We start from the raw sequence: 26031 nt of genomic DNA, 5'->3' as shown, positions 1-26031 counted from the left end.
AGGAAAGGAATGTGCAAAAGAACACAAATCACCATGAAAAAATGGCCCATCCCAAAATAAGCCTCTTATCAAACTTCCCTTCCCTTCCCTTCCCTTCCCTTCCCTTCCCTTCCCTTCCCTTCCCTTCCCTTCCCTTCCCTTCCCTTCCCTTCCCTTCCCTTCCCTTCCCTTCCCTTCCCTTCCCTTCCCTTCCCTTCCCTTCCCATTCTTCACTTCCCATTCTTCACTTCCCATTCTTCACTTCCCATTCTTCACTTCTCTCTCATTTAGTTTAATTCTACTTTTATTTAATTCATAAATGACTGTAACAGGACCCAACAATATGAAATACTCCAGCTGGTATTTTTCCAGTCAAGACAGGCCTGAATTTTGGCAAAATAGAGGAGTTGTCCATATCGCCGCAGCGCCCCTGACAAGCCACAGTGCCCGCCCGAGGGCAGACCCCACGCTGAAGCGGCTCTGCCTACACACAGGGTTTCGATACACCTCAGCCAACGGACACTGGGGGAGAGCGAGAGGGAATGCGCTGGCCGGTGCCCTTCAAGCCAGCATGGTGCGGAGAAGCAGACCCGGCACTGCCAGCCCACCTGAGGGGTGGGTAGACATGTTCAAGATGGCAGCTGGGGGCTGGCAGCTGCTGTCTGTTCATCTCTTCCCCCCTCCTCCCCTGCCAATTAAGCTTCTTAATCCACTTTCTCAGCCCACAACAGTCTCACCCCCAGTTTGTGACAGTTGCAGGCAAGGTCCCTTTCCCCTCGTGTGTGCCCAAAACAACTGCCAACGACTAAATCAGGACGGGCACCTTGGGCTGGTATGGGATCAACCGCCCTTAACGGTACAAGGGCTCCCCCCCTTCCCCTTAAATGTGGCTTCTGACTCAGGCTGTCAGGAGATGTTTTCCCAAAACAAGAACAAGCTACCAAAGCCACTCAGCAGCTCCCAGGTGCCAGGCAGGACAGGCACCTCATCCACATCTCCTACCTTTGCGCCTTCCCCAGGGGTGTCCGTTACCAGGAGGTACACTAAGGAGGTAACGGCCTGCGGAGGCAGAAGGCCTTACAGGCAGCAAAAGGCGAGCAGTGTATATGGAGGAGGACCGGGAGTGCTTTCCCTGGCGCCGAGGGCAGAGCTTGGACACCCCAGCAGTTTCCTAGAAAGGGTCACCGAGTATCTGCTGAATCGTGACGTTTGCTGCACAGCCACGAGGACGGCCCAGCACTGATTTTCATTACCTTAATTCACTAAATGCAAAACTGCAGCAATCTGGAGGCAGGTTCACAGATCCGGCTTTGGAGAGGGCAGAAGGTCTGGCTCAGAGTCTCATGATTAGCAAGGATAACACCTGCAGCTGTCCAGTTTTAATCCACAGCCTCCACACATTTGACGGCCAGGACACCCTTAATCTGACTGTTGGTTGAATCAAGGGCACAGAAGCAAATAGGTAGTAGCCGTCCTTTCAGCTTAAGGACAAGAACTAAAAAAGAAGGCTTTTCTTTAAAGCCACAGCCTGTTCGCCAGAGGAAGCTCCCTCTAAATCTACTTTCTAATTTCTTGGAAGGCCTTCAAGTGCTGCATCATCTGGTTCCACTGCTCATACCACTCAGAAACTTCTAACTTAAATACAGGTTGCACTGAAGAACAAACTTCGATAGGACAATTGCTGTAGTATGTAAAGCAACCTGAACCTACTTGATTACAACCATTTTGAGAGGATTTCCATGGCTATTTTCCACACCATACAAGGTCTTTCTTCAGCTTCAACGTAGCTGCCCAAACAACAAATTTTCCCTGGCACAGTATTATGAAGGCAAGGATCCTTCAACACAAGGAATGACTTCTGTTCTGGGTCGCAGTCAATAAAACCACAACAAATATTGTAATGTAGCTAAACACTCTGCACTTACCAAAATACCTGTAACAAACCATGCCTGAAAAGCCACAGGACAGCAAGGTTCAGCTCTGGCCCAGCATTACAGGTGTCTTCAGGTGTAACTGCCACTTTCATTGAGCTTTTGAAAGCTCATATCAAAGCTAAGTTCAACTCTTAATGAGATTTCACCTGTGACCTGGTTTTTGCAGAGCAATCGAGGAGTTCCCAGGATTTAAAGCAACTAACCCTTAAGCAATCATTATGCAGCCAAAAGTTAATTTTCTTGGCTAGTCTGGCTAGTTTCAATTAGATGCTAGTGCTGCTCTTGACTTCCTTGAGAATTACTTAGCTGCTGCCACCTGGCCTAGCCTTTCCAATCCCACAGGCAGCTGTGGTCTTTTCTTGTGCCTACCTGCGAGCAAATTTAACTCTTTCCAGTCCTCAGAGAGGAGAAAACAACCGAGATGAATAAACACATTCTAAGGACAGGAACACTCTTTTTGTCAGGTCTGTAAAGTGCTTGGCCCGCAGAGAGCTGCTCCCATTCCTAACAGGTTTGCTACAAAACAAACGACGTTCAGGACCAGTAGCGATCCTTCAGACATACTCCCTTTGGTCACAGTGCTAGAAGCACACTACGTAGCTGAGGAGAAAGGGTGTGCTGGGCAGCAAGATTTCCTCAGGAAGCTAGTTTAATGTAATACGAAGAAAGAGTCCGTAAACACGGTGAGCATGTTATTGCAGTGTGCACTGCGCGATGCGGCACAGAATCCAACAAGACATGAAGGTACAGAAAAAGAGCTGTTCGTACTTTGTTGCCCACAGAGCTATGGCAGAACAATGAAGTTCTATTCGATATTTTTGTGGTATTACTGCCCTCTGTACAAAATTGAAGGAGCAAATGCAGCCTTTGAACAAGGCACCAAGTTAGGTGCTTTCTTGAACTCCATACTCTTTAGCTGATCTGCTGGAATTCCTATGTGGCATTGAGCTGGTTTTACTTATCTGGTCTTCTGAAGGGATGAAAATACAGATGGTGCCCCAGTGAGCCTGGTGCACATCCACTCCGCATCCGCCTTTGCAGTCTCCCATTAATGCAACTCAGACGTGAGGGTGGTGGAATTAATCTGTTGGAATTGGATATCTTCGCTGAAGAAAGAGCAGAAATGACTGTGTCTGCCAGGTGTGGATTAATTTGTGTAGTGCTGCCAAATGGTTTGTGTCCCTATAATCCAAAGGGAATCTACAGAATAATAAGGTTAGTAAACTAGTACTTACTTTCCTGCATTAGGGAACTGAATTTTCATTTTCACCAACTAAACCATGCACTGCCTAGAGCCAAAACCTGGTCTGAATTAGTCTGTAATGCAGCAAAAGTCATTACCCTCTTACCAGAGGTATTCTTTGGGGTGATTCTTATGCAAAACCCACACAATTTAATTTTCTTCTTACAAAGGCCACAATTTATGTACATTATATCACGTCAGATTGCATATTACTTTCTATAATCACACATTTTCCCTACTCGGTTGTGTGAATCGGCACAGGCAGGATGCAGGAACAACCACAAAACCACAGATGAAATGCAAAGAGTACATTTAATCCCGATAACTCGCAAACCGGGGGATCTCCGAAGCAGCACCCAGGCAGAGGCACGCAAGCGGCAACGCGGGCACTGCGCAGCTCAGTCCTTGCAAGAGAGTTTTTCCGTGTCAGCAAGAGAATCCTTGCTAGCGAGAGAGTTCGAACCTGCTGTTCTCGCCTGTATATCAGGGATTCAGGCTGGCGTAGTTTTCCGCTGTGCTTTGATCTTTCCGACAGCAGGGCAGGAATCTCAAGCATGTTCGATAAGGTGCCTCTGCGTCCACCACAAGCCTACGTTATCTAAGTGCAGATGTTGTGCTTTTCAAGCACACAAGACTAAACAACAATTAGTGTGATATATGTGGGTTTTGACACCTTCAGCTGCGAGTCACTTGAGCGTGTTTATAACCCTCCTCGCCAGTCTTCCGTTATTATCCCACGTTCCACCCCCTCGCTCAAGGGACCACTTCCGCCGGGGCTGGCAGAGCTGCAGGTGTCCGTTTGGGCTGGCGGGATGTAGGGCAGGGTAATTCACAGAGGCACATAATAAAGACATAAGAAAAAGGAATAAACATATCTCTACAATAAATGCTTTGAATCAGGTGTCCCACCCATCCTGTCGGGGAATGAAAGCGCTCAGCCAGCCAGGCGCCACCCGTAGACTGTTTCATTTGATGCATTAAGTCCTGGGGATGTTGAATGTCATCCTCTACGCTGGCTGATTCATCAGTTTTGTCGAAGCAACATGCGCCTTCAAAATCGGAGCAGCGTTTATGGTGTTGAAGAAGGAAACAGTCCACCACCAATCAATTTTGTGATGGTCCTTGGCATACAGCCATTACCTACTTGGACAAAATAACAATGAGGAACATTAATATCAGAAGCACTTAGCGTAGCATAATCCGGTAATACAGCTGCAGGGGTTGACATGCCACTGAAACACGTTGTCAAAAGACCTGCGGCTGTTAATCCTCCCTCAGTACAAAAGGCAGATGAGTTAGTTACAGCAGAGACTAACCAAATCCAAGTATTTACGTGTTAATCTCACAGAAATGTATCCAGGACATGTGCTTGTCATACAAGACTAGAAAGCCCAAGGAGACAACCTGTGCTAAGGGAGGAAAACAGGAATGTCATCTCCTTCCAGTAATATGTACACCGTTGCTCCGGGTCCTTCAGCTAATATTATTCCAGGTTTGACAACCTGCTGTGGGGTAATTGCCGACACAGATTGCAGAGCTATGGCTTGTGCTTTTTCAGAGTGAGCTTCAATTCTGTGTTGGGTTCATGACAGCAATAACACCGTTCCAATGCTGTCCCCTCTAGATAAAGCACAGGTATTTCTTGAAGAAAGAAGAAACCTGAAATACAAGAAATTGACAATCTGATATCAATAAAGGATGTAAAATAAGAGAATTTGGGAATTAATGTGTAGTGGAGCCTTGTAATACCTTGGACCAAAATCCTACAGGTTTTTCCTGATTTTTCAGCCCAGTCATTTGCCTCGATCCCCGTGAGACTATATCATCTGGAATTATTACTTCTAATTCAAGTGGATGTCCTCACCTAGGAGTGTAGAATTGCAAATGCTCAACCAAACCATTTTTGCAGGCATCAAAGGCTTCTTGTTGTTGCTTGGTCCCCTGCCAAACAACTTTCTTCCTAGTTACTTTCTGCAGAGGGCACACTGATATGACCAGATGCAGAATAAAAGTTCTCCAGTACCCTAAAAGTCCCCAGAAGGTCTGTAACTGTTTTACTGCGATTGGTACAGGAAATCACTGGACTGTTTGCTGTATCTTATTTGGTATTTGTCTAATCTGTCCATGCCAAACTATTCCCCAAAATTGTACAGTACTACCAGGGCCCTGTATTTTCTTTGGCTTAATTGCCCAGCCTTGGTCCTATAAATGTCCTTTCGGCAATTTGGCAGCTGCTTCAATTTCTTGTTGTGACTCTGCCATAATCAATAGATCATCAATATAACGGTAAACAGTAATGGTACCTGGCCACAGGGCTTCATCTGCTGCTATCACTTGGCGGCTAAAGGAGGGACTGTGTTTGTGTCCCTGAGGCAATACTTGGAAAGTATATTGCTTTTGTTGCCAGGTAAAGGCAAACTGGTTTTGGCTTTCTGAAGCAATGGCTATTGAAAAGAAAGCATTAGCAAGATCTGGCACCACCTTCCAGGGTTGTAAATTTTTGCTGTTTTTCTCTATAAGCGTAACTAACTGTGTCTGGTACCATAACTGCAAGTGTGTGGGGGGGTGACTTTATTCAGTTCTCTGTCATCTACAGTCATTCGCCAAGTGCCGTCTGGTTTCCGCACATGCCAAATAGGATTATTAAAAGCAGTCATGGTTTCCTTAGTGATTCCCACTGGTTGAAGTCCCTGAATGGGTTGAGTAATTTCTTCCTCTCGCCCTGGAATACGATATTGCTTTGCAGTTACCACCTCGGCAGGCACGGGCAGCACAGCAGGATCCCACTTCGGGAATCCACACAAGGCAGTTACCGATCGAATAGCAAATCCCACTAGAGAAGTCCCGAAGCAGAAGCAACCATTTAAAGTTTCAACTGTTTGTCCTGCCGACACATCAATACCCAAAAATATTAATTATATTATTAATTGTGGCAATTAACACCATCGTGGTAAATGGAGTGGCATTTCCTAATGTCAAGGTAACCTTAGCTCAGACGGCAGGGGTTGGATTTCCCCCTAATCCACAGACCTGTGACATGGCTTATTTATTATTAATATTACTATGTAGTAGAATAACCTCAGCTCCAGTATCCACCAGAGGTAACACATGTAAAATTCCCCCAGACCACCACTTTATAGTTAAAGGAAGACAGGGTCGTTGGCCCCCCTCATGGTAGGAGGTTGCAGAGGCGGCAGTTTTGGGGGACCTGCCAGACCTTAATTTCTTCTGTTTTGCATTTGCCTGGTAGCACCTTGCCTTGAGGTGGCTGGCGTGGCGGGGGGGGGGGGGGGAGTTGGCTGTGGGACTGGGGGCGGGTGGCTTTTTTGCATGGGTGATAACTTTTGCCATCGGCGAAACATTTCTGAAGTTGTGATCCCATTTATTTCGGACCGTAGGACAGCAGCTTGCAAAAGATCATTCCACGTTTTTTTCCTCGTCACCTGTGATGTAGCCCCTTTCGGTTTTGCCGGCTTTCCTTGATCCACCACCCACACAGACGGTTCCAAAATTACAGCCCCAATTTCCCTGGAGGTATTTGCTAGGGCGCCTACATTAACAGCAGCATTTGTGAGTGCCGGTATAATCAAGGTTATTAGTGAGGCAGGCGCTCCTCTCAAAAGCTGCATTTTGATAATTCTTGTTACTGTTCCCTTGCCTGGATTGGATCTTGTAACCAACACATGAGTCATCCCCATCTGCTGCATTACATTAATACCCTCCTCTATTGTACACCAGTTTCCGAGGGAGGGACAACACTAATTCGACAGGTTCAGCATGTGCTGTTAAAACTGCCGCACACAACCATTGATACAGTGTAGGCGCAATAATATCTTGCCCATCAGGATCTCTGATACTTTGCAACTGAGCGTATCCTCGTATCTGATTATCACTGGCTATAGGGCTTAATATATCTTTTTCACCCATTAATAAATGGATAGATGCAGCTCCAGTATCCCAAGCTCGCAAAGTCCATGCCAGTATCCCTTCCCCACGCTTTTGCTGAAAGATGTCTAACAATTCCCTTAACTCTTTCGGAGTGTAAGTACGTGTGACCTGCACTCTGCCATCCGCTTGTTCCTGCTGCTCCTTCATTTGTACGGGGGGTCGTGCTTCTACCACCTCCCTGCCCTCTAAATCCAACTCAGACTCAACCTTGGAGTCTGAGGATTCACTCCAGATATTTCCAACCCATTCCTCGGGATCCCACGAAGGTTTTGCGGTGAGAGCACGAACTTGGGAAATTGAAACGTTATTTTTTCCATATCTGTCCCTTTGTTCATTAGCAATATGTGCCACCAACAGCTCTACAGTATCTTGCAGCCCATGGCACAGCTCTGCCTGAGTATTAATCACTTCTTGCGTGATTGCCTTTGCATCTTGTAAAGTCCTGACTTCCTTTTCCAATTGTCTCATTTTACTCCATAATGCTACAACTTCACGATCAGACCAGTAACTAATAACCATCCCAATCTCCCCACTAACTTGCGAGAAGACTCCAATGCTGCTTTCCATGGCAACTCACGCATAGCCGTTTCAATTATCTTGGGGGGTAACCACCGCCCCATCATCTATTTCAGGCCATGCTTCTGGCAGAGCCCATGTAGCCAGGAAAGTGGCCACAGGGGTCCAGCGCTCAGTACTGGGCCATTCTGGAATACGGAGAGTCACTGTCGTGCCCTCCCCAGTCCCTGACTTTTTTGCTGGCCAGGGCATGGCTGTTCCTCGATCCTGCCGACTACGCCACAATGTGTGAACCGGCACAGGCGGGACGCAGGAACAACCACAAAACCACAGCTGAAATACAGAGTACATTTTTTTTCGTTACCTGGCCAAGCGGGGGCTCTGAGAAGCAGCAGCCGGGCAGAGGCACGCAAGCGGGGACGCAGGCACCGCGGAGCTCGGTCCACACCAGAGGATCGCCAAACCTGCTGTTTTCGCTGGAGTATCAGGGATTCGCGCAGGCGTAGTTCAGCGCTGTGCTCTGATCTTTCCTGCAGCAGGGCAGGAATCTCGAGCATGTCTGATAGGGTGCCTCTAAGTCTTTCCCAGACCTGTGTTATCTAAACACAGATGTCCTACTTGTCAAACACGCAAGGCTAAAAAACAAGCAGTGTGATATATGTGTTTTTTGACCATGCAGCTGCAGGTCACTTGAGCGTGTTTATAATCCTCCTCCCCGATCTTCCCTTATTATCCCACATCGGTTGTTCATATATCACAATAAAAACATTGTGCCAACAGGAGCTAGGGAGGAGAGGAAAAAACATAAGTACTTTGCAAACATGAAGGAAACAAACTGAATGACAGATTCCAGTACCTTCTCAGAGTTATAGACTGCTGAAAAGTGCAGCTGAAGACTGCCAGGTTCTTTTCCGTTGTTTTCAGTGTTCCCAATTAGGCCCTGCTTGATGGAATTCTACTTTTCCAGGTTCTCAAGTTCTTGAGAAATGCAAATCAAGATGTGCACCCATTTATCTCACCAGTGAAAGGCTGTTTAATACACACTGCATTTTGTCCCGGGGCCCCCTCTCTTCACAGATATTTATGAGACCCGAACATTTGCAGGTGAAGCGGGCACAGTAAAATAGACTGTAGGCAACAGTCTTGTAAGGTGTAGGCTAACAGGCTGTAGGAGAGGCTCCCACGCTTGGCCACAAACCACAACTTGACGTCGGGCATTGACGGCAGAGACATCTCCCACCACGCATTTAAGTGCACGCTGTGAGCGCCTGTCCATACTGCTACTGCTAAAGTGGTGTCACCACTATCCATAGCTGTTCGGAGTCCTTTCACAGGTGCGAGGACAAGGCGGGGTGGCTAAGGACACAGAGCTAAGCTGCTAGTTTGTGGGAGCTGGGTGTGAAACAGGATGGTGAGCGAGAGTGTGGAGGTCAGGGTCAGTCTCTGGAGTTCTGCTTGAGGAGAATGAAAAGAAGGCACCCGGGATTGTGGTTAAGGAAAGCAGGCATGCTAAGAGAGGGGAAAGGCAGTGGAGTCAAAGGGTTGGCAGACGGTGTTGGAAGAGGTGAGAGAAATGTAACTGCAGGAAATGCTCCTCTGAATCCACAGCCTAGCAAACGAAAAGGTTTCAGCTGTCTATAATAACTGAAGAGCCCACAAGGCTGGAGGCCCCTATGCTGTCATGTATGCACGTAAACTGGCACGGGAGCAGGAGCTGCTGCCACTTGATGGCATTTTCCCAGACAGACGAACTTTGGGAGTTCATGGTCTACAGACTAGAGCATAAAGGGCAATCAAGCTTCGACTCCCTTCATATTTATTACTCTTGGCAGGCCTTTCAGAAGACATACCAGTATCACAAAGAAATCTTGATGCTCGCGAGACGTTAGAAGCAGGATGAGGAAATACCTGTTGAAAGAATACTGCTAAGGCAGTCTACATAAATTAATAGATGACATGAGGTGGGGCTTATCCAAAGAAGGAAAAGTCTGACAAGCAAGAGCAACAACCAGAATGACTTTTGAGAATGACAATATCAGTTTATTGTCAAGATACTTTCTTCCCTCTTTTCTCAGCAACTATTTTAGGTAACTTCTAACATGGACTAACAGTTTCTCTTCTAAGAGGTCACAACGATCATTTGAGACAGAGCATGTTTGTGGCACAGAAAGTAATTCTTGAGATTCTTTGTTCCCAAAATCCAACCTGGGTCTACAGAGGTTGTCGCATCATGCAAGAAACTCATCCCATGAATTAGATGACCGATTTGTTGCACAGTCAGTCCCAGGCTTCAGAGCCGCACTTCAGAAAAACTTTTACTTTACACAGACTCGCTTGCTTAGGGTTGTCGTTAACAGTCTAGAAACAAAGTAGTGCTGGTGATTTTTTTAAAACTCTGAGAAATAACCTATCAACTGCTTTTTATATCCCCATATGCCACAATCTTCACTTCTGACAAATTTTGCAAAAAGCCACATCAGTAAATGGAGAAAAACAGTCTTATCAATGTTCCGTGTTGGACTATTACATTGAGGTACACTTTTTTTTTTCTGCGTATCACATCACAGAGCCCTTTCTGCAGAATTTAAGTTTGGTTGATCTTAGATAACAGACTTTGGCCCTAAAAGATCAAGCGTGCCGTGTATGGGAATACGCCAGTGTCATGGGGAGTCAGCAGCAGCCTGGTACTGCGTGCCATGCCCGTGGCTTGCAGGTGGATATAAGCCACCTCATAGCCACCCTCTGACTTTGGTGCAGCTGCGTGCCCTCGGCTCCCAGCCGCATCCTCCCTGGTGCGCACGTTCTTCTTGTCTTCGGATCGCCTCTCTGAAACTTACTTTTGCTTTATATTAGGACTCTATAAAAAAGGACTCTATTAAAATCATTATCAGTCCCTACCTCATGAATGCTGTACTGACTATATAAATCTGGGCTTTGCTTTTGGTTTTTTTAACTCCTTTTGACTACACTGCAGCTCCCCGTTGGCACAGTCATTTATAACAATCAGCATTTCTCAGGCAGCACGTTACAAGATCCCAGTCAAGGAGAGAAGGACGGGACCGTCTTTCAGGGCAGCTTCTCAGCTGGTGTTGCTGCGCTGGGCACCCAATGCTCTCGGCACTGTAATGCTCTTTCACCGGTTTTAAACTGGGCTATTTCCAAATTAAATTACTAGCTGCGTTTCTAACACTTTTTATCAGACTGCGTTGCAATAAAAAGTACACAAAAATTCCTGCCTTCAGGACCTTACAATGTATATTGGACTGACTTTCAAAGAAGACATTAGTTTACGGCCAAGATGTACAAGAAGAAAACAGGAGTCAAGCAATTTTTAAATACTGCCACTGTGGAAGCATTCTTCTTCAGATGGCAGATAGGACATTTTTTTCCCTGTATTTCTTGATTGTTGCCAGATTTTATCTAATTATTTTTGTAATTTATATATTTTTCCTTTTTTTTTTTTTGACAAAATAGTTTTTACCATCTAAACACAGAACTTAAGTTTTTACAGTATACTACAGACAGAAGCAACTCATACACATTGGGATTGGCCTTTCTCTCTTCTGTATATCCCCCCCCCGCATATACACACACATTTGGATTCACTATTAGCAGACAATTTCCTACACAAAATCAATGACATTTTGCATTAACATTGTTGGGAGAAGAATTGATTGGCCCTTAAAAGGTTGGCTGCGCATTATGTGAAAGAACCTAACTTGCAAAGAACTAAATTTGCAACATAAAATGTACCCATTCTGCTGGGGAAGCACTATCAAGGCTTTTTACCCAGTCTTTCAGAACAATATAGGACATAGCACTTCTTTTGCAAACATGTCTTTATTTTACTCTTTTGAGTGTTTATTAATTCACACCAGTATAGCCACAGTCATGATCCAGTACTGAATACCTGCAAGATTTTAATGCCGCACTCTGATTTAAAGTTGATAACACCTCTTTAGAACCAAGAAAATTATCAATTTTATGTCAGAAGACTTTTCTGGTCTTAACCATGAAATAACTAACTACTGAAAGTTATTCAGAAAATAAAGTATAAGGGGGAACTCAGCTAATATAATGTACTTTGTACATTAATGTACTTTGTACATTATGTAGCTAATTTAATTTGTGGCTTCGTGTTCTTTTTTTTGTGAGTATTGAATTTACTTGAAATAGATAAAAGGATTCCTCGTTGCCACAGTAAATTTTTTTAACGCTTTTATTGTTGAAGTCCATCCTTTTAATCTTCTCTTACAGAAGCAAACAATGCATCATTTTGAACCACTTGAATGTACTATAGCAACAGCTTTGTTGGAGCAGTGACTGCTGGTATAAATGGCTTTTCCAGAACTTTATGGGATCCAAACAATACCTGACAAGATATATTTGCTTGCAATATTGTGAAGACATTTATCCCTGTGCTGCATGCACAAGCGGCCTCTCTTCACTCCAGGAAACAACTGGAGGTTTCACAAGTTACCAGAACACAGGTGTCTGTCCGGGGATCTGTAACCAGTCCAGAGCGATCACTGGGTGCAGGGTTGTTGGTAGAAATTAGGCAGGATGAATCTGAGCTTTAATCTTCCCGATCCCATATTCTTTCCAGATTTCAGGCACAGCTTTTCTGTACAGAACCCTTCCAAGAGTTGTGCTCGAGCCTGTAGCCACCTGCCCAGTGTTGCCCGATGCCTCCTAGAGCACTCCTCACTTCAGCCTATTCCTGCTTCCCTAAGCTCACAGAATTTTGCTCTTTTTCCTCTTCTAAAACTTTTTTTCCATGCTTGACTGACTTTGGCCTTCATACCCTTTGAACTGTGAAGAAACACATTTGCTAAATTTTTTCTTTCCCCTGGCTGTGACTATCCCGTTGTTCTTTTGCCTTTTTCTCTCTTCTGTACTTGCTGAAGCTTCTTTATCTTCAAGAATCTGCATTAGCCTGCCTGCCTCACACCTTACTGTCGTTCTGTGCATTCACTGTACCTCTCTTCCTTTCAGTACTCTCCCTGCTTCACCTTTTCTGCCATTATTCTGTGCCTTCTCTCAGGCCAAACCCGATACACGAACCAGTATCCAGTCCCGATTCCTCTGTCTTCATCAAATCTACTTCTTTCCCAATTCTTTTAACTGATTTCCAGTAACCTTCCAAACCTCCCCTCACCAAGCTATTGCTCCTTCCATGACCATCCTTCGTTTAAATTAAGATAACGAACTCACCTCTCTCCAGTATATAAAGAGTGAAGGCCTGCAAATGCCACAGAACCTTATGAATGTATTAACGTAACAACTGAAGGGCTCTGTTTCTTAGGGGGTGTCCTGGTTTTGGCTAGGGCAGAGTTAATTTCCTTCCTAGCAGCTGGCATAGAGCGATGTTTTGGCTGTCACGGCTGCCTTCCCTCCCAGCTTCTTGCACACCTCCTGGCTGGCAGAGCATGGGAAGCTGCAAAGTCTTTGACTTACTGTACCCACTACTTGACAACAACTAAAACACCTGTGTCTCACCAACATTATTCTCATACTAAATCCAAAACACAGCACTGATAGGAAGAAAACTAACTCTATCCCAGCCAAAACCAGGACAGGGGGATTGGGGCTGCCTACCTCTGACAGCAGTAAGAACGAACTTTGGACATAAAGAAAGGAAGCACAGAACGAGTTGTTACAGAGCAAACTTTAGGAAAAGGCTGAAGCCGAAAACCATTCCAAATAGAAGGAAAACCAGAAATAATTCTCACATCTAGCTTCAGTAATGATTCTTGTTTTAGAGGCAAACTGTAAAGCAACTGTAAACTCTGAACAAGCCCTGTAACAGCATGATTCATTAAGCATGAGGATGACAACAGCCTCCTTTTTCTCTTTAGCATGGCCAAAGTTTGTGGGTTTTTCCTCCTCTCCTACTGCTCTGAATGTCTTTAGCAAAGGTTCCCTAAACTTCATCTATGCTTGTTGACCAATAAAGCCACAATTGCAAAACCTCCCCAGGGAGGAAGCTTATAATGGAAGAAAGTAACTTTGAAGCTGGATGCATGACAGAAAATTCAGTGTCCTTTCCTTAGCATAATTACATACACACCAAAGTTGTTGCCAGTACAGAAAACACAGCCTAAAGCTGTCATGGGCTTAAGGTTTTGTAGTGGAAACTTGGGCCAAGGACTGTGTTGATTAGAAAACTGAGCTATTAACCGACTCTGCCTGCTGCTACAGAAGATGATAGCAACAGGGAGATGATATGGTGCTATCTCTGTAAGGAAGTTTCATCAGTTGCCTAAATAAATGTCATTATAAGTGCTATTAAACGTATTTCAGCATATTTAATGTATTTCACTACATCTTACCCTCTGTAAAATGTAGTCGTGTAGCAACATCAGTAGGGCTACACAAACACTGCCTTCTGCACACTAGCCAAAACCTGAGCCTCAACCCAAACTCACCTTGCACCAGATGTGGGGTTTAGATGAGCATCAAGGCTACCTGTGGCGAGAGAAGAAAATCAGCCCATGCTACCCTTAAGTTTGATCTCATCTACCTGCATTGACAAGGCAGCGCGCATATATGCTGGGACTTCCCAAAGAGCTCCCCATATAGCCTCTAATAACAACTGGGAGCACCAGGGGGCCAGCATCAGGGAAACCAGCCGGCTGGGCTCCCTCCTACAGGCACTTCATGCAGAACGCTGCCAAGTACTGCAGGAGTTGCAGACAGCAGAACTATAATTTTCTCCAACGCTGCAATTTTTCACTTAGATGATTTCCCCATTTGTAAACACGAAACCAAAGCCTGAGTATTTTCCTGTCAGGATGGTGGTATGAGGACTAGTTAGCATTTACACACAGCTGTGAAAGGGAAAGTACCTGCTGTGAAAAGGAGGCAGCGCTCTACGTTTCATGGGATCAGCTCTGGGAGAAACACCAAAGCAACGCTCACGAGACGTTTAGCAGTTGCAGCATGCTTTGCACTATCTCTTTGCAACACTACGTAGTTCGCATCAATATTATCTGAAACGATCTATCCAATTAGGTTTTCATTTAATTAAAAAAAATCCAACGGTTCTTTAAATATATTTAGCATGCAAAAATGGCAGAAAGTTTGCTGTGCACCGGTTAATCCCACCCTTGTTCCAGTGAGCATAGCAGGATTCACCTTCTCCACTTCATTTCACTTCTCACTCACTCTGCTTATAATCTGGTTCTCCAGGAATTTTAGTTTTCTGGGACAGGTTGCAAGTAAAAGAGAAGCAGTAGCAACACTGCCAAATGACAGCGGAAAAAGCTAAGGATTATTTCAATGTTTTTAGTCTCAGCATTGAGATGCCAAAATGGGATGGACGTGTAAGTACGTGGGAGCTGTCTCTAAAGTGAGTTAGTAAATTTTGCAATGAAAAGTGGAGATTAGTAGCTGGATGCATGGTTTATGGCATTCAGTGGGTTGCCATACACTGCAGGACACATCTTTTGAAGGAGATTTTAGTCAACTCAAAAGACAATATGGCAACTGGCAGCCTTTTTCTTTATTGAAGCAAAGTCACAGCATTTTCATCACTATTCCCCTCTTGTGAAGGGAAGAGTTAAACAAAGGCCCCTGAAATTTACATTACTAACAAGTAAAGGATTGAAGAAAGAGATTACAAGCATATTTCTCTAAAATAAATAATCTACAAAGAGTGCTTTTTCTTCTTAAAAGCAATCTAAAAATGTATAAATTCTAAGGTAGGGAGATCAAAAGATATTTTAACAACTTTCAATATTTACAAACAATACAAAAACTGCGCACGCCATCAAATGATGCAAAATTTTTCTTAAAAATTAAAAGCTTCATTCCTACTAAGAACCAGAAACTCCAGCCAATATTTCAGTTTTAATTAATGGTCTTCTTTACAATTGGAAAACCGTTAAATGTTTTTATTATCTGTGAAATATACAATAAAAACGAACCTCACTAAATTATTAAGGTTAAAAAAGAAGAGAAATACTGCAGGCAAATCAAAAAGGAAAGTAACTGTAACTTATTCTTTGGTAACCAAAAGTTAGCAAGTATCCATATTTCAAGTGATGAAAAGTAATAATCTTCCCATTTTGACAAATGGAAGAAAGTCTTCTGGCAAAACACAACTCCCAAGTTTCAATTTTGAAAGACAGGCTCCACCTACAGCTCTGTAGTGCAAGTTCTCAAAGTCAAATTTCACTTACTAATTCAGAAACGTAACCTTCCAAACTCTGGCAGTACACCGCTTAAATTTCTCTCCCACTTTTCTGTTGTCTGGTCGCATCCTCCGCACACATCCAGTTGTTCCAGTTCTCAGGGAATATTCTAGTCAAGGAAGCGATTCACTTGGAAAGGAGTATTTCACCAAGCGTACGTGTGGGGCTGCATAGCAGCTAGTAGCGTGGTATAAAACTCGGCTCCCTTTTCCATATTAACTACGTACTTCATTTTCCCTCAGGAAAAAAAAAAAAAAAAAGAAAAAGTACCCTGGACCAATTCATAACCTGGTGACCCAATTGCTTCAGCAGGACACGCTTCATCGAACACTGGGGCACACCCCAGTAATAAGCCATGTAACCCCAGCACCAACCCTACTACCTTCTCATAGGTCAATGTGCCTCATCGTGCCTCTCTCTGCTTAACGAACGCACTACGCTGCACTACTGCAATGCTTTTGAAGCAAATGTCCAGCCTGTACCACAGGAGCCTTCCCATTCCTCTTTTTCAGGCTTATTCCTAAATTTTGCTCGTACGACTGCAGTCTCAAGAAAAAGAAAAACTTCACACCCCTACAGGCTCTGAGAAAACTCCCCCCTCCCCCAAGAGGACCTCTAAGGCCTTACACAAAAAAATTCAACTGTTAACTTTCTTTAAGCCACAGACCACTCATTCAAAGCAAGTCCTCCCCAACCCAACCATGCAGAACCATCATTGCTTCAGCACTTAAAACACACACATGCAGTTCATGGAATAAATGCTCAGCAAAGTAAACTTGTCCTGGTCTGGGCTTTCTTCTGGAATCTAGTCCTCTGCCATTTTCTAGACTAATATCCAACGCCTTTTGTCACTGGCTTTTAACTTTCTTCAGCTGAAGGGCTTAGATACTTCCTTGAAGTACCTGGTTGAGTCATTAAGTCTAGATGGGTTGGATCCAAGGTCTCCTTGCAGCTTGCCTCCTCAGCGTACGGAAAGTCATTCATGTCCATTTCATCACTGTTAAACATATCAAGCTGCCTCTCTTGCTGCTCTTCTGAAGTCCTTCGGGCCCTGCCCTCTGACTGTTCCACCACTTCCCCATCTCCTTCACTGATGACGGTCATGGGGCTGCTCTGGATGCGGTTGCGGACATTGTACTTGCTGCTGGCAGCAGAGGGGGGCGTTCGCGACCGTCCATACCTAGTGCCAGAGAAGGACATGCTCCTTGGCATCAGGCCCTCGCTCTTGGCCCACTCTTCCTGGGCCCGTTTGCTCTTGCTGGGTGAGCAGCTGGCAGCGCTGTCGGAAAGGTCAGGGGCGGCATCCATCTTTGGCCGGTGGAACCGTGGGTCCGTGTTCTTCAACATCTCTGCCGCGGACATGCGGGAACTGGTGTCACAGCGGCTCCCTTTCTTCAGTAGCAGGGCTTTGAAGTTGTCGTTGCTGGTGCTGCTCTTGCGAACGCTTCTCTGAATTGATCCGGCTTGTTTGAGGGTAGCTAAGGTTGGGGAAGCACCGGTGGGAGTTACGGGGGGTGATGGAGAATGGTTGCGGGTACGGTCGTCTTCAGAGTCTTTACGGCCAAGGACTTTCCTTTTGGATCTGAGTTTGAAAAACAACAAAAAAAGAGGACCAAACAAAAAATGAAACTTTTTACCTCCCCTAATTAAACTCAGCTTAGAGGGATGACAATGAATTAAGCTAAAGCAGAGAGAGGGATAAGGGAGAAGTAATCTAAATCTAAAGTGTAAGTAAGAACACCACTAAAACTGTATAGACATCAATGCAGGTATTGGAGGTATAAGCAAAGTTGATTATTCTTTTTCTGCAAATCTGGAACAATTAAACTACTAAAACCGGCAATACTTCTGTCCGAAACACTTTAGCGAATTTAGGGAATCGGGTTTTTTGGAGTCAGTATTCAACTGCTAAGACTAATGCATTATAAAGATTATACTCAATAATCTTTAGCTTGGGGATTTGATTAAAAATGTCATCTAGAGTATGTTGTTTTGCTTTACTATTTCATTTGATGCTGTCTGGAAAATTAGAAGTGTAGTTTAGTTCACTTGCCTTTAGAAAAGGATATTGCAATGCACTGCTGCTGAAGTTAAGATGAAGCAATGTGAGCCACACGTAACCATTCTGGATTAAATGATTTAAAAAAAAAATCCCCCCCCCCCCCAAACTCCAAACATTAAATGAATAGTGAAAACTGAGTTTTCCAGCTTCTATTAAGATGCACAGACAAGATTCAAAGTTCTGTTGATGCTCTCTGTCATTGCAACTCTTCGACTAAAAGAAGGAGAGATCAACTTCCTGACATGAAAGTTATCTCTCCAAATGAAAGGGCGGTGTTTTTTAATTTAAATGTGAAGTGCAGGGATAACAAAAGCAAAATTAAGAAACAATCATGGAGCTGGGAATAAGTGGAAACTGGACTTCTATTGCCCCATTTTCACATTATTAGAAACCTTAAAGAAAGGGATGTATTACATGCCTGGTATCTGTAGCAAAGTTGGTTTGCTTCTTTGCAGAGTAAGCAAGAATTAATTAAAAAAGATTGTATAAAGGGTAATTTTACATATGCTATTTTGGCAAAAGTTTAAAACAAGTCAGCAGACTTGTTACAAATACAACATTATCGTGCTACAATTCCATATTAATTTTTATCAAGCATGTGTTCAATACAGACCGTTCCCCTTGTAAAACTGGTTTCTACTTAACATCATCATTAGCTGTACTGTAAGGCCTTGAGATTTTGCCAAGGCAAGCTCAAATGTCTTTATGCGTTGCAGCCTACTGAGAAGAATAACAAAAAAAAACCAACAGAAAACAAAGTAGCAGGATCCATCAGCTGCGTAGGTGGCAGCAACAGACACTGGCGTAAGCTCTGCCAAGACTTTGGAGCAATCCTGTCTCTCTTAAGTGGTGAAGTTTATGCATATATCACTTATGATACCCCCCACAGGCAGCTGTAACAGCTGTTAGTTTCAGCTGCTGCCGCCTCCCCCTGCCTTTCTGTAAGAAGAATGTAATACCGACATCCATTCAGCCTGAGGACGAATAGACACCAGAAGATGGCATAGGGATAAAATGACGACTTCAGCAGTGGCAAACCTTGTCTAGATTTAACTGTGTGCCAGCAGCACAGGCAGCAAGTGAATTTGGTGTTTGGATGCTCTGCAAGTCTGTGTGTGAACATGTGTGTGCTTTAGTTACAGGGAAAAGATTTCCCTTCATTAGGGTTTTGGCTGCCTATGGGTATCTTTAAACACTGCAATGCTGAGGTTGTACTGCTGCCAAAAACCAAATGAAATTCCAAATAAACAGAAAGCAAAATTCAATTGCTAAGATCTGCAGGGAAAGACTTAGTTATCCTGGCTTGAAGTAATTCAGTAAGACTGTGAATGCAGCGCAGAGCGGTCAGTTTGCTGTCAGCATCTAACCAGCTTTTCTCAGCATGTATGAATTATGGCAGAAACTTAAAATTAAGAACCCATTTTGATTTTGGTGGCTTTTCAGACAGAGATAGTGTATATATTAAAACAAAACTGTGACTTAAACTTAGATTGTTCTTCCTGCCCTTAATGCACATCCCACTAAATTTCTTTTCTTCCTCCAAAGCACATATTCAAGAGTGCCAATCGCTGAAATAATACCTTTTAGAAATAGTAGGGGGGAAACCAAAATGTTTTTTATTAATTAATAACCAAGGAAGATAGTTGTTCGAGTCTAAAGCCAGCAAAAGCAAGGTCGTAATAACAAATGTGTCGAGCAGTTTTAACTATGTCACATCCAATTCCATTGTCCATTTCCCCATAAACTCATGAATTACATGTATGTGCATACACACAGAGATCCACTCTCTATCTGCATACGTAATGAAGAAAGGCTACTGGCCAGAATATTTCATTCTAAAAACAGATTTGTCGCAGTCCTAGTGAGCGTCATGCAACATGAACGCAACAGACCATTTTTGGAACAGCTCCTAAAGACCAAGTCCTGAGGGGTAAGTTATAAAAAGTCAGTATCATATATATGTAATTTTTGTAACATCTGAAACAGAATAGTTTCAAAAATGAAAAAAAAAAAAAAAAAAAGCATTTGCATCCCACATGCTGCAGTCTCCCAGCTCCTGGCCACGTTCTCCTAACAGGCTTTTTCCATCCCTCAGTACTCCTGATGCAGAACTCACGCATAGATGCGCAAGCTGACTAAACGCCCAGATAAACCTATTTGGATGCTGCCAAGCACTTTCTGTGACCAGTTAACAAGAGATGGCCACTCTAAATTTTGAAGTAAAAGATAAAGCCACAAGATGGCACTACCGCTACATCAATGCTAGTCTAAAAGGCAGCTCAGTAGTTCAGAGAGTGGTAATGGTCTTCTGCGTGTACTGTTTAAATGGTGCACACGTTTCATTTTGTGGATTTAAGCTTTTTTTTTTTCCTTTTCTTTTTTGAGAACCTAACGGGAACAGCACAAAAATCTAGTTGCCTATTCAGGATGATTTTGTTTTTAAGGGAAATGAATAATGTCATTAATAATAGAGCCAGTATTACACATTTCATTCATGAACCAGTTTGACACAAAACACCCGACCTCAGGCTGGATTATGGCAAACTATAATCCAGCGTTTGCCATATGTTTTGCCATATGACTGACATGTTGTGTTACTTGCCAGTTTCAGCCACGCTTGCCATGAAGCATTAGCGTTGAGCCTCTGTCCCAAACTGCACCATATAAGCAGCGAAGAGAGTAAAAAGAGATGGAGGAGAACGAGAATGAAAACAAAAAGATACACAGAAAAAGCAACAGTAGAGTTAATATGGCAGATTGAGAACAGTACAATAAATACTAGACGTAACGATATTTTAAGGGGCAGGATATTTATAATATAATACACATTGACTTAATCAGGTAGCTTTTAGTTCAGAATGGATTACATGTATTTGTAAACCAATAAAACACAAGTTCTTTCCTTATCTTTTTCATATATAGCCTTAGTAGAAAGTTGATAAATGTGTGCTTTCTGTTAAAACAATGACTGTTGTAATTGGGTGTTTTAGTAAAACAACGTTACGCTACTTTTTGAGAGAACTACCGGACCTGACACTATGTGAAGGGCAATTTCTGCAGTACCTGTGAATGGCTGCAAAAAGATCCTCAGTAGTCCTTGGTCTCGCTGGTGTTGCCACTCCGTCCGTCTCTTCCCCATAACTATTGCTCGGCAGGAATGCACTATTTGCTGTATCCGATTCAAACACCTCCACTATGCAGAGAGAATGAACAATACCGTCAGTCTATCATGGGAACCCAACAGGCACATAATTCTGAATCCAGCCCTTGCTGCCTCTAAGGCAAAGCATCCGAGAGACTGAGTGAGTGCACCGTTGTCATTATTGTGATTTCAGAACAACGCTTGCTTAGGAAACTGCAGTGCATGAAATGCCTAGGCTTGCTCACACACACAGGCAGAGAACAATACTGAAAGAAAATTTGTATGGTTTCCACTAAAATGCAAAATCAAAATTAAGAAAGCTAACCCTGTTTTCATAGCATGTTTTAATCCTAGCACAGTTAAAAATAAACCATTGTTTTATTTCCATGTTTGCCATAAGGAGAAGTCAGAAAGGAATTGTAAGAAATCTCATTAAGTGTTAATCTGACCCCTGCAACTTTCTTTAGGCTTTTAGCTTTAACTATCGCAAGAGGCTATTTCTCTACAGAAGCCCACCTGAATGCGAGGATTGCTATTCTCACTCCCCAGCTTCTTTAAAATAGCTACGGCTGCATATGAAGAAGGGTTAGAGAAAAGAGACTCACCACTTTCGTTCTCTTGAGATAGATGCCCGTCAGCGTTATTGCCGCTGTCTTGGCTGCTGCTTGAACTGCTTCCTTCATCAAAAGCGGACTGCTCCTCCTGCCTGGGTTCTTCTTGAACTGGTGATGCAGCAGGCTGTACCACAAAGGCATTAGCTCCCACTGTCTCAGAGAAGGTGAATCCGGCAGCTCCTCCCTCAGGAACCAGGCTGCCAGAGTCCATCTCGCTAGAACTGAGTCCATCTGTAAGACAATTTCTCGCCTCCTCGCACTGTGCAAGCACAGCGTCTCTCTTAGTTGGGCTTGATGTGCTTCTGACAGTATCACCCACTTCAGCTATTTTCTCTACTGTAAGATCTAATTGTGGAGGTGGTACAACGAGGAACAGTTTGGGTTTCTTTGAAATAGGAGGTGGTTTCTTGCTTGGCAATACAACCTGAGTCTTGTTGGGGGATGCTGAGGACCCCTGAAGTGACATGCCAGAATGGAGGTCTTCGCTCTGCGCTGAAGACTCAGGTGTGTCTTCAGTAGCCGTCCCCAGTGAATCACCTTCTAAAGACTTGTTTAGACCTACCACACTTGCAGGCTTTTGATCGCTGTCAAGCACAGGTACATTATCAGAGAGAATGAGAGGAGATCCCCGAGCCAGTGTTTGAACTGAGTTTTTAAATGAAGTACCTTGAGCTTTCATTTCCTCTTCGCCTAAGCTGTTACTGAGTCTTAGTGAGAGAGATGGCTTTAGGGAAGACTGCGATGACGAATTTACAGTACCCTTTTCCTGAGAGATGGTTTCAGAAGCAGATTCAGGTGATAGTTCACCTTCTGTCGCTTTTTTCACAGACCTCAGCTGCACCATTTGCAATGCTTTGGTAGTTACTAGGGGCATCACAGGTCTCGATGCATCTTGCTTGTTGAGTGGCTGTTTCACTGGACTGTAGCAAGAATCTTCCTGGTTACATTTCTTAAAAGAATACTGTGGGTATATTGTCGCACCTTTTGTTAGTTTGGGATCAAGAGGTGGTGCTGGTGGTGGGACAGCTAATGGGAAAGTAGAAGGAGGAGGAACAGGGGAAGAGAATGAACTGATGGAGGCTTCCTGCGGAAACCATGGGACAGTCTGGGCAAAGCAAGAATTTACATCAGCTTCTGGTGGAGGAGGGGGGAACGTGGGAGAGGCTGGCAATGGTGACAGATCCATGACTTCTGCTGGAGGAGGAGGAGGAGGGGGAGGAGGAGGAGAAAGCTCGGGGCAATGTGGAGGAGGTGTTGGAAGAGGAGGTGGAGGAGGTGCACCAGAATCCAGAGGAGAGCTCAGGGTGGGGTCCAATTTCTTCACGCTCACACTCCCTTCAGTAGATGTATTTGAAGAAAGAGAAGTGGAGGATGAAGACATGGAGACCGAAGAAAGAAGAGAGGATTTCCTTTCAGGCACTTTAGGCTTCAGCTTGGATTTCCCATTTCCTGATGATGCAGATTTTAAAAACACAGGCACTGGAGTAAGCGCAGTGGGTGTATTGGACTGGCTGGAGTACCCACTCGATGGCGATGTGACTCGGTGGGATTTCTCTGGAGAAGCGCTCTTTGGTTTGGCCAGTCCACTGGGCACTTGTGGCACAGAAGCCCTCGAGCCATCACTGAAGTGGCTTATGCTGTAATCACTGAGAGCAGACGATGTACTGGCAGAATGGGTCACTGGGGATTTTACCTGGTCATCCGCCACTGCAGCATAGTCACTGTAGTAACCCCACTGGTCCGCGTACTCCGACTTGATGCTACTCGTTTCACTCTGAGAGGGAGTGACTGTGCAGATGGAGTACAGGTTTGGTGCAGTGGTGGACATCATGCTGCTGCTTGCACTGACCGAGCTTTGGCTGCGGGAGCGCAACACCCAGGGATCCTCATAATCACTGCAGGGGCTCTGGGAAGGGGAGCTGCCATTTTTGCACTTGAGATTCAACTGCAGAGAATGCTGGAGGGTGGCAATGAGGGTTTCATCAAGTACCTGTCCATTGGATTGGGCTTTTTTCTTGGGCATCCTTCTGAGCGAGTCTGTTCTGGATGGCGGCAAAGGCGGTTTCTTTGCCTTTTTGAGAGAGATGTTTCTTGCAAGGGATTTGTCACCTTGGCCTGACTGGTCATCCTGATGTTTCTTTTCCTTTCCTTCAAAGACATTTATCACACTGTCTCTGGGGTTCCCAAAACCATTAGTACTATTGCATGGCAAGTCTGACTTCAGTCCGGAGTCCATATGCATAGAACTGTAAAAACCATCGTGGTCCACAGAATACAGAGAAGTAGAATCATCCCTGACCGAAGTCCTCTCCAGGCTGCTGCTGCTCAGGTTGCTACCAGGAGTGGCACAGCCTGGTGTGGTGCAAACCACCTTGCGCGAAGGAGTCTCACTGTTTTCTGCAGACTTGTACAGCCAACGCTCTGTGCTGTTCACTGCTGCTTGTGCTCGCTCCCCTGAATAGCTAGATTCACTCCTACCATCGCTGTCCTGGGAAGGGTTTGATAAAGCAAGATTGTTCCTAGAGCTGTAACTCACGCTCTGAGACCCAGCCTCTGCATTTCCAGGAGTGCTAAGAGAGACAGCAGAGTCACCAAGAGAAAGCATCACGACAGTATTAGATGGGATGGTATCTGAAGTCTGAGAGTGACGCGTGGAGCTGCTTTCGCTCCAGTTACCGCTTGATGAATGATGATCTTCTTTCCCACTTACTGCACTGCTGGCAACAGGATTGTCTCTTGGCTTTGGGTAGGCAGCGGAGCTGGTAATTTTACTATCCAATGATCCAACACTCTGGGCAGTGTGAATAACAATAACTTCTGAGGAGGATGACAGTGTTGCGTTGGGTATGATGCTTGTTGAGTAGGTGGCATGAGGAGAGACCACACATGCTGGGCTTGTGGACTTTTCGGTATCATAGCTTCTCACCTCTTGAGACTTTGGCCTCGACATGGTCCCTGTCGTGGGATTATTCCTCAGATGCACAACACCATCATCCACTTGCAACTTACTTATCTGGTGGGGTAAAGTGCCAGCAATGTCTTCTGTCTGCTGAGAGATGGTCTGTGTCTGCTCTAGGGACTGCAGAGACACTCTCACACCAGCCCGAGGCAAGCTGTGAAAACCTATGTCGCTATTTTGGCGAGAAGGAAATGTAACTGCAGCAGAATCACTCATCACTGACATGTTTCCAGATGAGCTGGAGAACTGAGACATCTGGGCTGCAATGCCTTGTCCTTTCTGGGCGCGTATTCTTCTCATTGAAGGGGGCACAACTTTAACTTCCTCCGTCTGACAGCTGGTGTCCTTGGTTTCGGAGCGCTGCATAGCAGAACGATAGCTGTCTAGTCTCCCTAGCGTGGAACAGTGATCTGGGACATACATCGAATGCCCTCGGAAATCACTTTGGCCAGTGCCAACTGCTGGAGTCAAAATAAAATAATTATTCCTTGAAGTACAAATGCACATTTATCTTCTTACTCATTTAAAAACAAAAAACCCAGCAAACTGCTTGATCCCCATGCTCTTGAAGGTTATGCCTTCTGAAAAAGAATCTGCAACAATGGGTTTTGTACAGGCATTGTGTGTTCTCTGCATTTCTCTTCCCTTTTTCCTTATTACTAGGAACCTTCTGCTTACAGAATCGTCTGCATTCCTGCCGCACATTCGACACATGAAATCCTCTGTTTATGACATGGTAATAATTTCCATAGTAATCAGTTATGTCAGAAACCAAGTAGCACTGTTTGATTTCCAGTAGGCAAAGCAGCAGGAACAGACAAAAGCCTGAGCAATGTGAAGTGTGTTTCCATGCTAATGCCTCATGCAATAAAGAAAAGGGGAAGGAAATGTGGAGACTAGTGTGAATAATCAGATCTGCTTTTTAAAAGCATTACATTTCAGGAAAAAAATTTCGGGAGACATGGATAGCTCTCCAAGTCTTGCAGTTCATCTGAAAGGAGACTAACACACTGAAACATGCGTTGTTTTACCACAAACAATACATATGCTGTAACAGCATTTATACAAAGACATTATCCAACACTGCAAAGAAAATCATTAATTTCTCAATACAACTACTTTCCATTTATCATAAAGGAAAAACTCAAGAAGCAGGCAAAAGAAACAGCTAGTACTGATGGTCATCTCAGCCTCAGCACCATCAGGAAATAAAAAAATAACTGTACTTTTTAAAAATTAATTAATAATCATATATTGGCATTTAAAAAAAATTGACGACAATAGAAAAACAGTTTTAGTTCAAAGCATAGTTATCACTGGGCCAGTAGACAGAACTCTAGGGTTCTTTTAAATTTACATTTTTATCGGTAGCTGCCTGCTAAAATCACAAAGCAGAGCACTGCTTTAAAATTAGTCTGTGTAAGGCTGTTGCTTTTCAA

At 44.2% G+C, this 26031-nt stretch overlaps 1 protein-coding gene across 1 annotated transcript in view; it reads right to left on the bottom strand.

Annotated features, from left to right (window-relative positions):
• Window positions 1-16673: 16673 nt before the first annotated feature.
• NHSL1 (NHS like 1) overlaps window positions 16674-26031 on the bottom strand; it is a gene marked incomplete at both ends in the record, with an annotated part of 182745 nt that continues 173387 nt past the window's right edge. Inside the window, 3 exons of the mRNA XM_082481913.1 lie at window positions 16674-17397; window positions 20941-21070; window positions 21625-25053. Of these exons, the coding sequence (XP_082338039.1) occupies window positions 16674-17397; window positions 20941-21070; window positions 21625-25053 (4283 nt within the window). The remainder of the gene's footprint in view (window positions 17398-20940; window positions 21071-21624; window positions 25054-26031) is intronic.

The sequence above is a fragment of the Vanellus vanellus genome (genome assembly GCF_965231255.1).
Source record: "Vanellus vanellus genome assembly, chromosome: 3".
Classification (NCBI taxonomy): Eukaryota; Metazoa; Chordata; class Aves; order Charadriiformes; family Charadriidae; genus Vanellus; species Vanellus vanellus.
The sequence above is the reverse complement of the archived record's forward strand: the minus strand, read 5'-3'. Positions and strand labels throughout refer to the sequence as shown.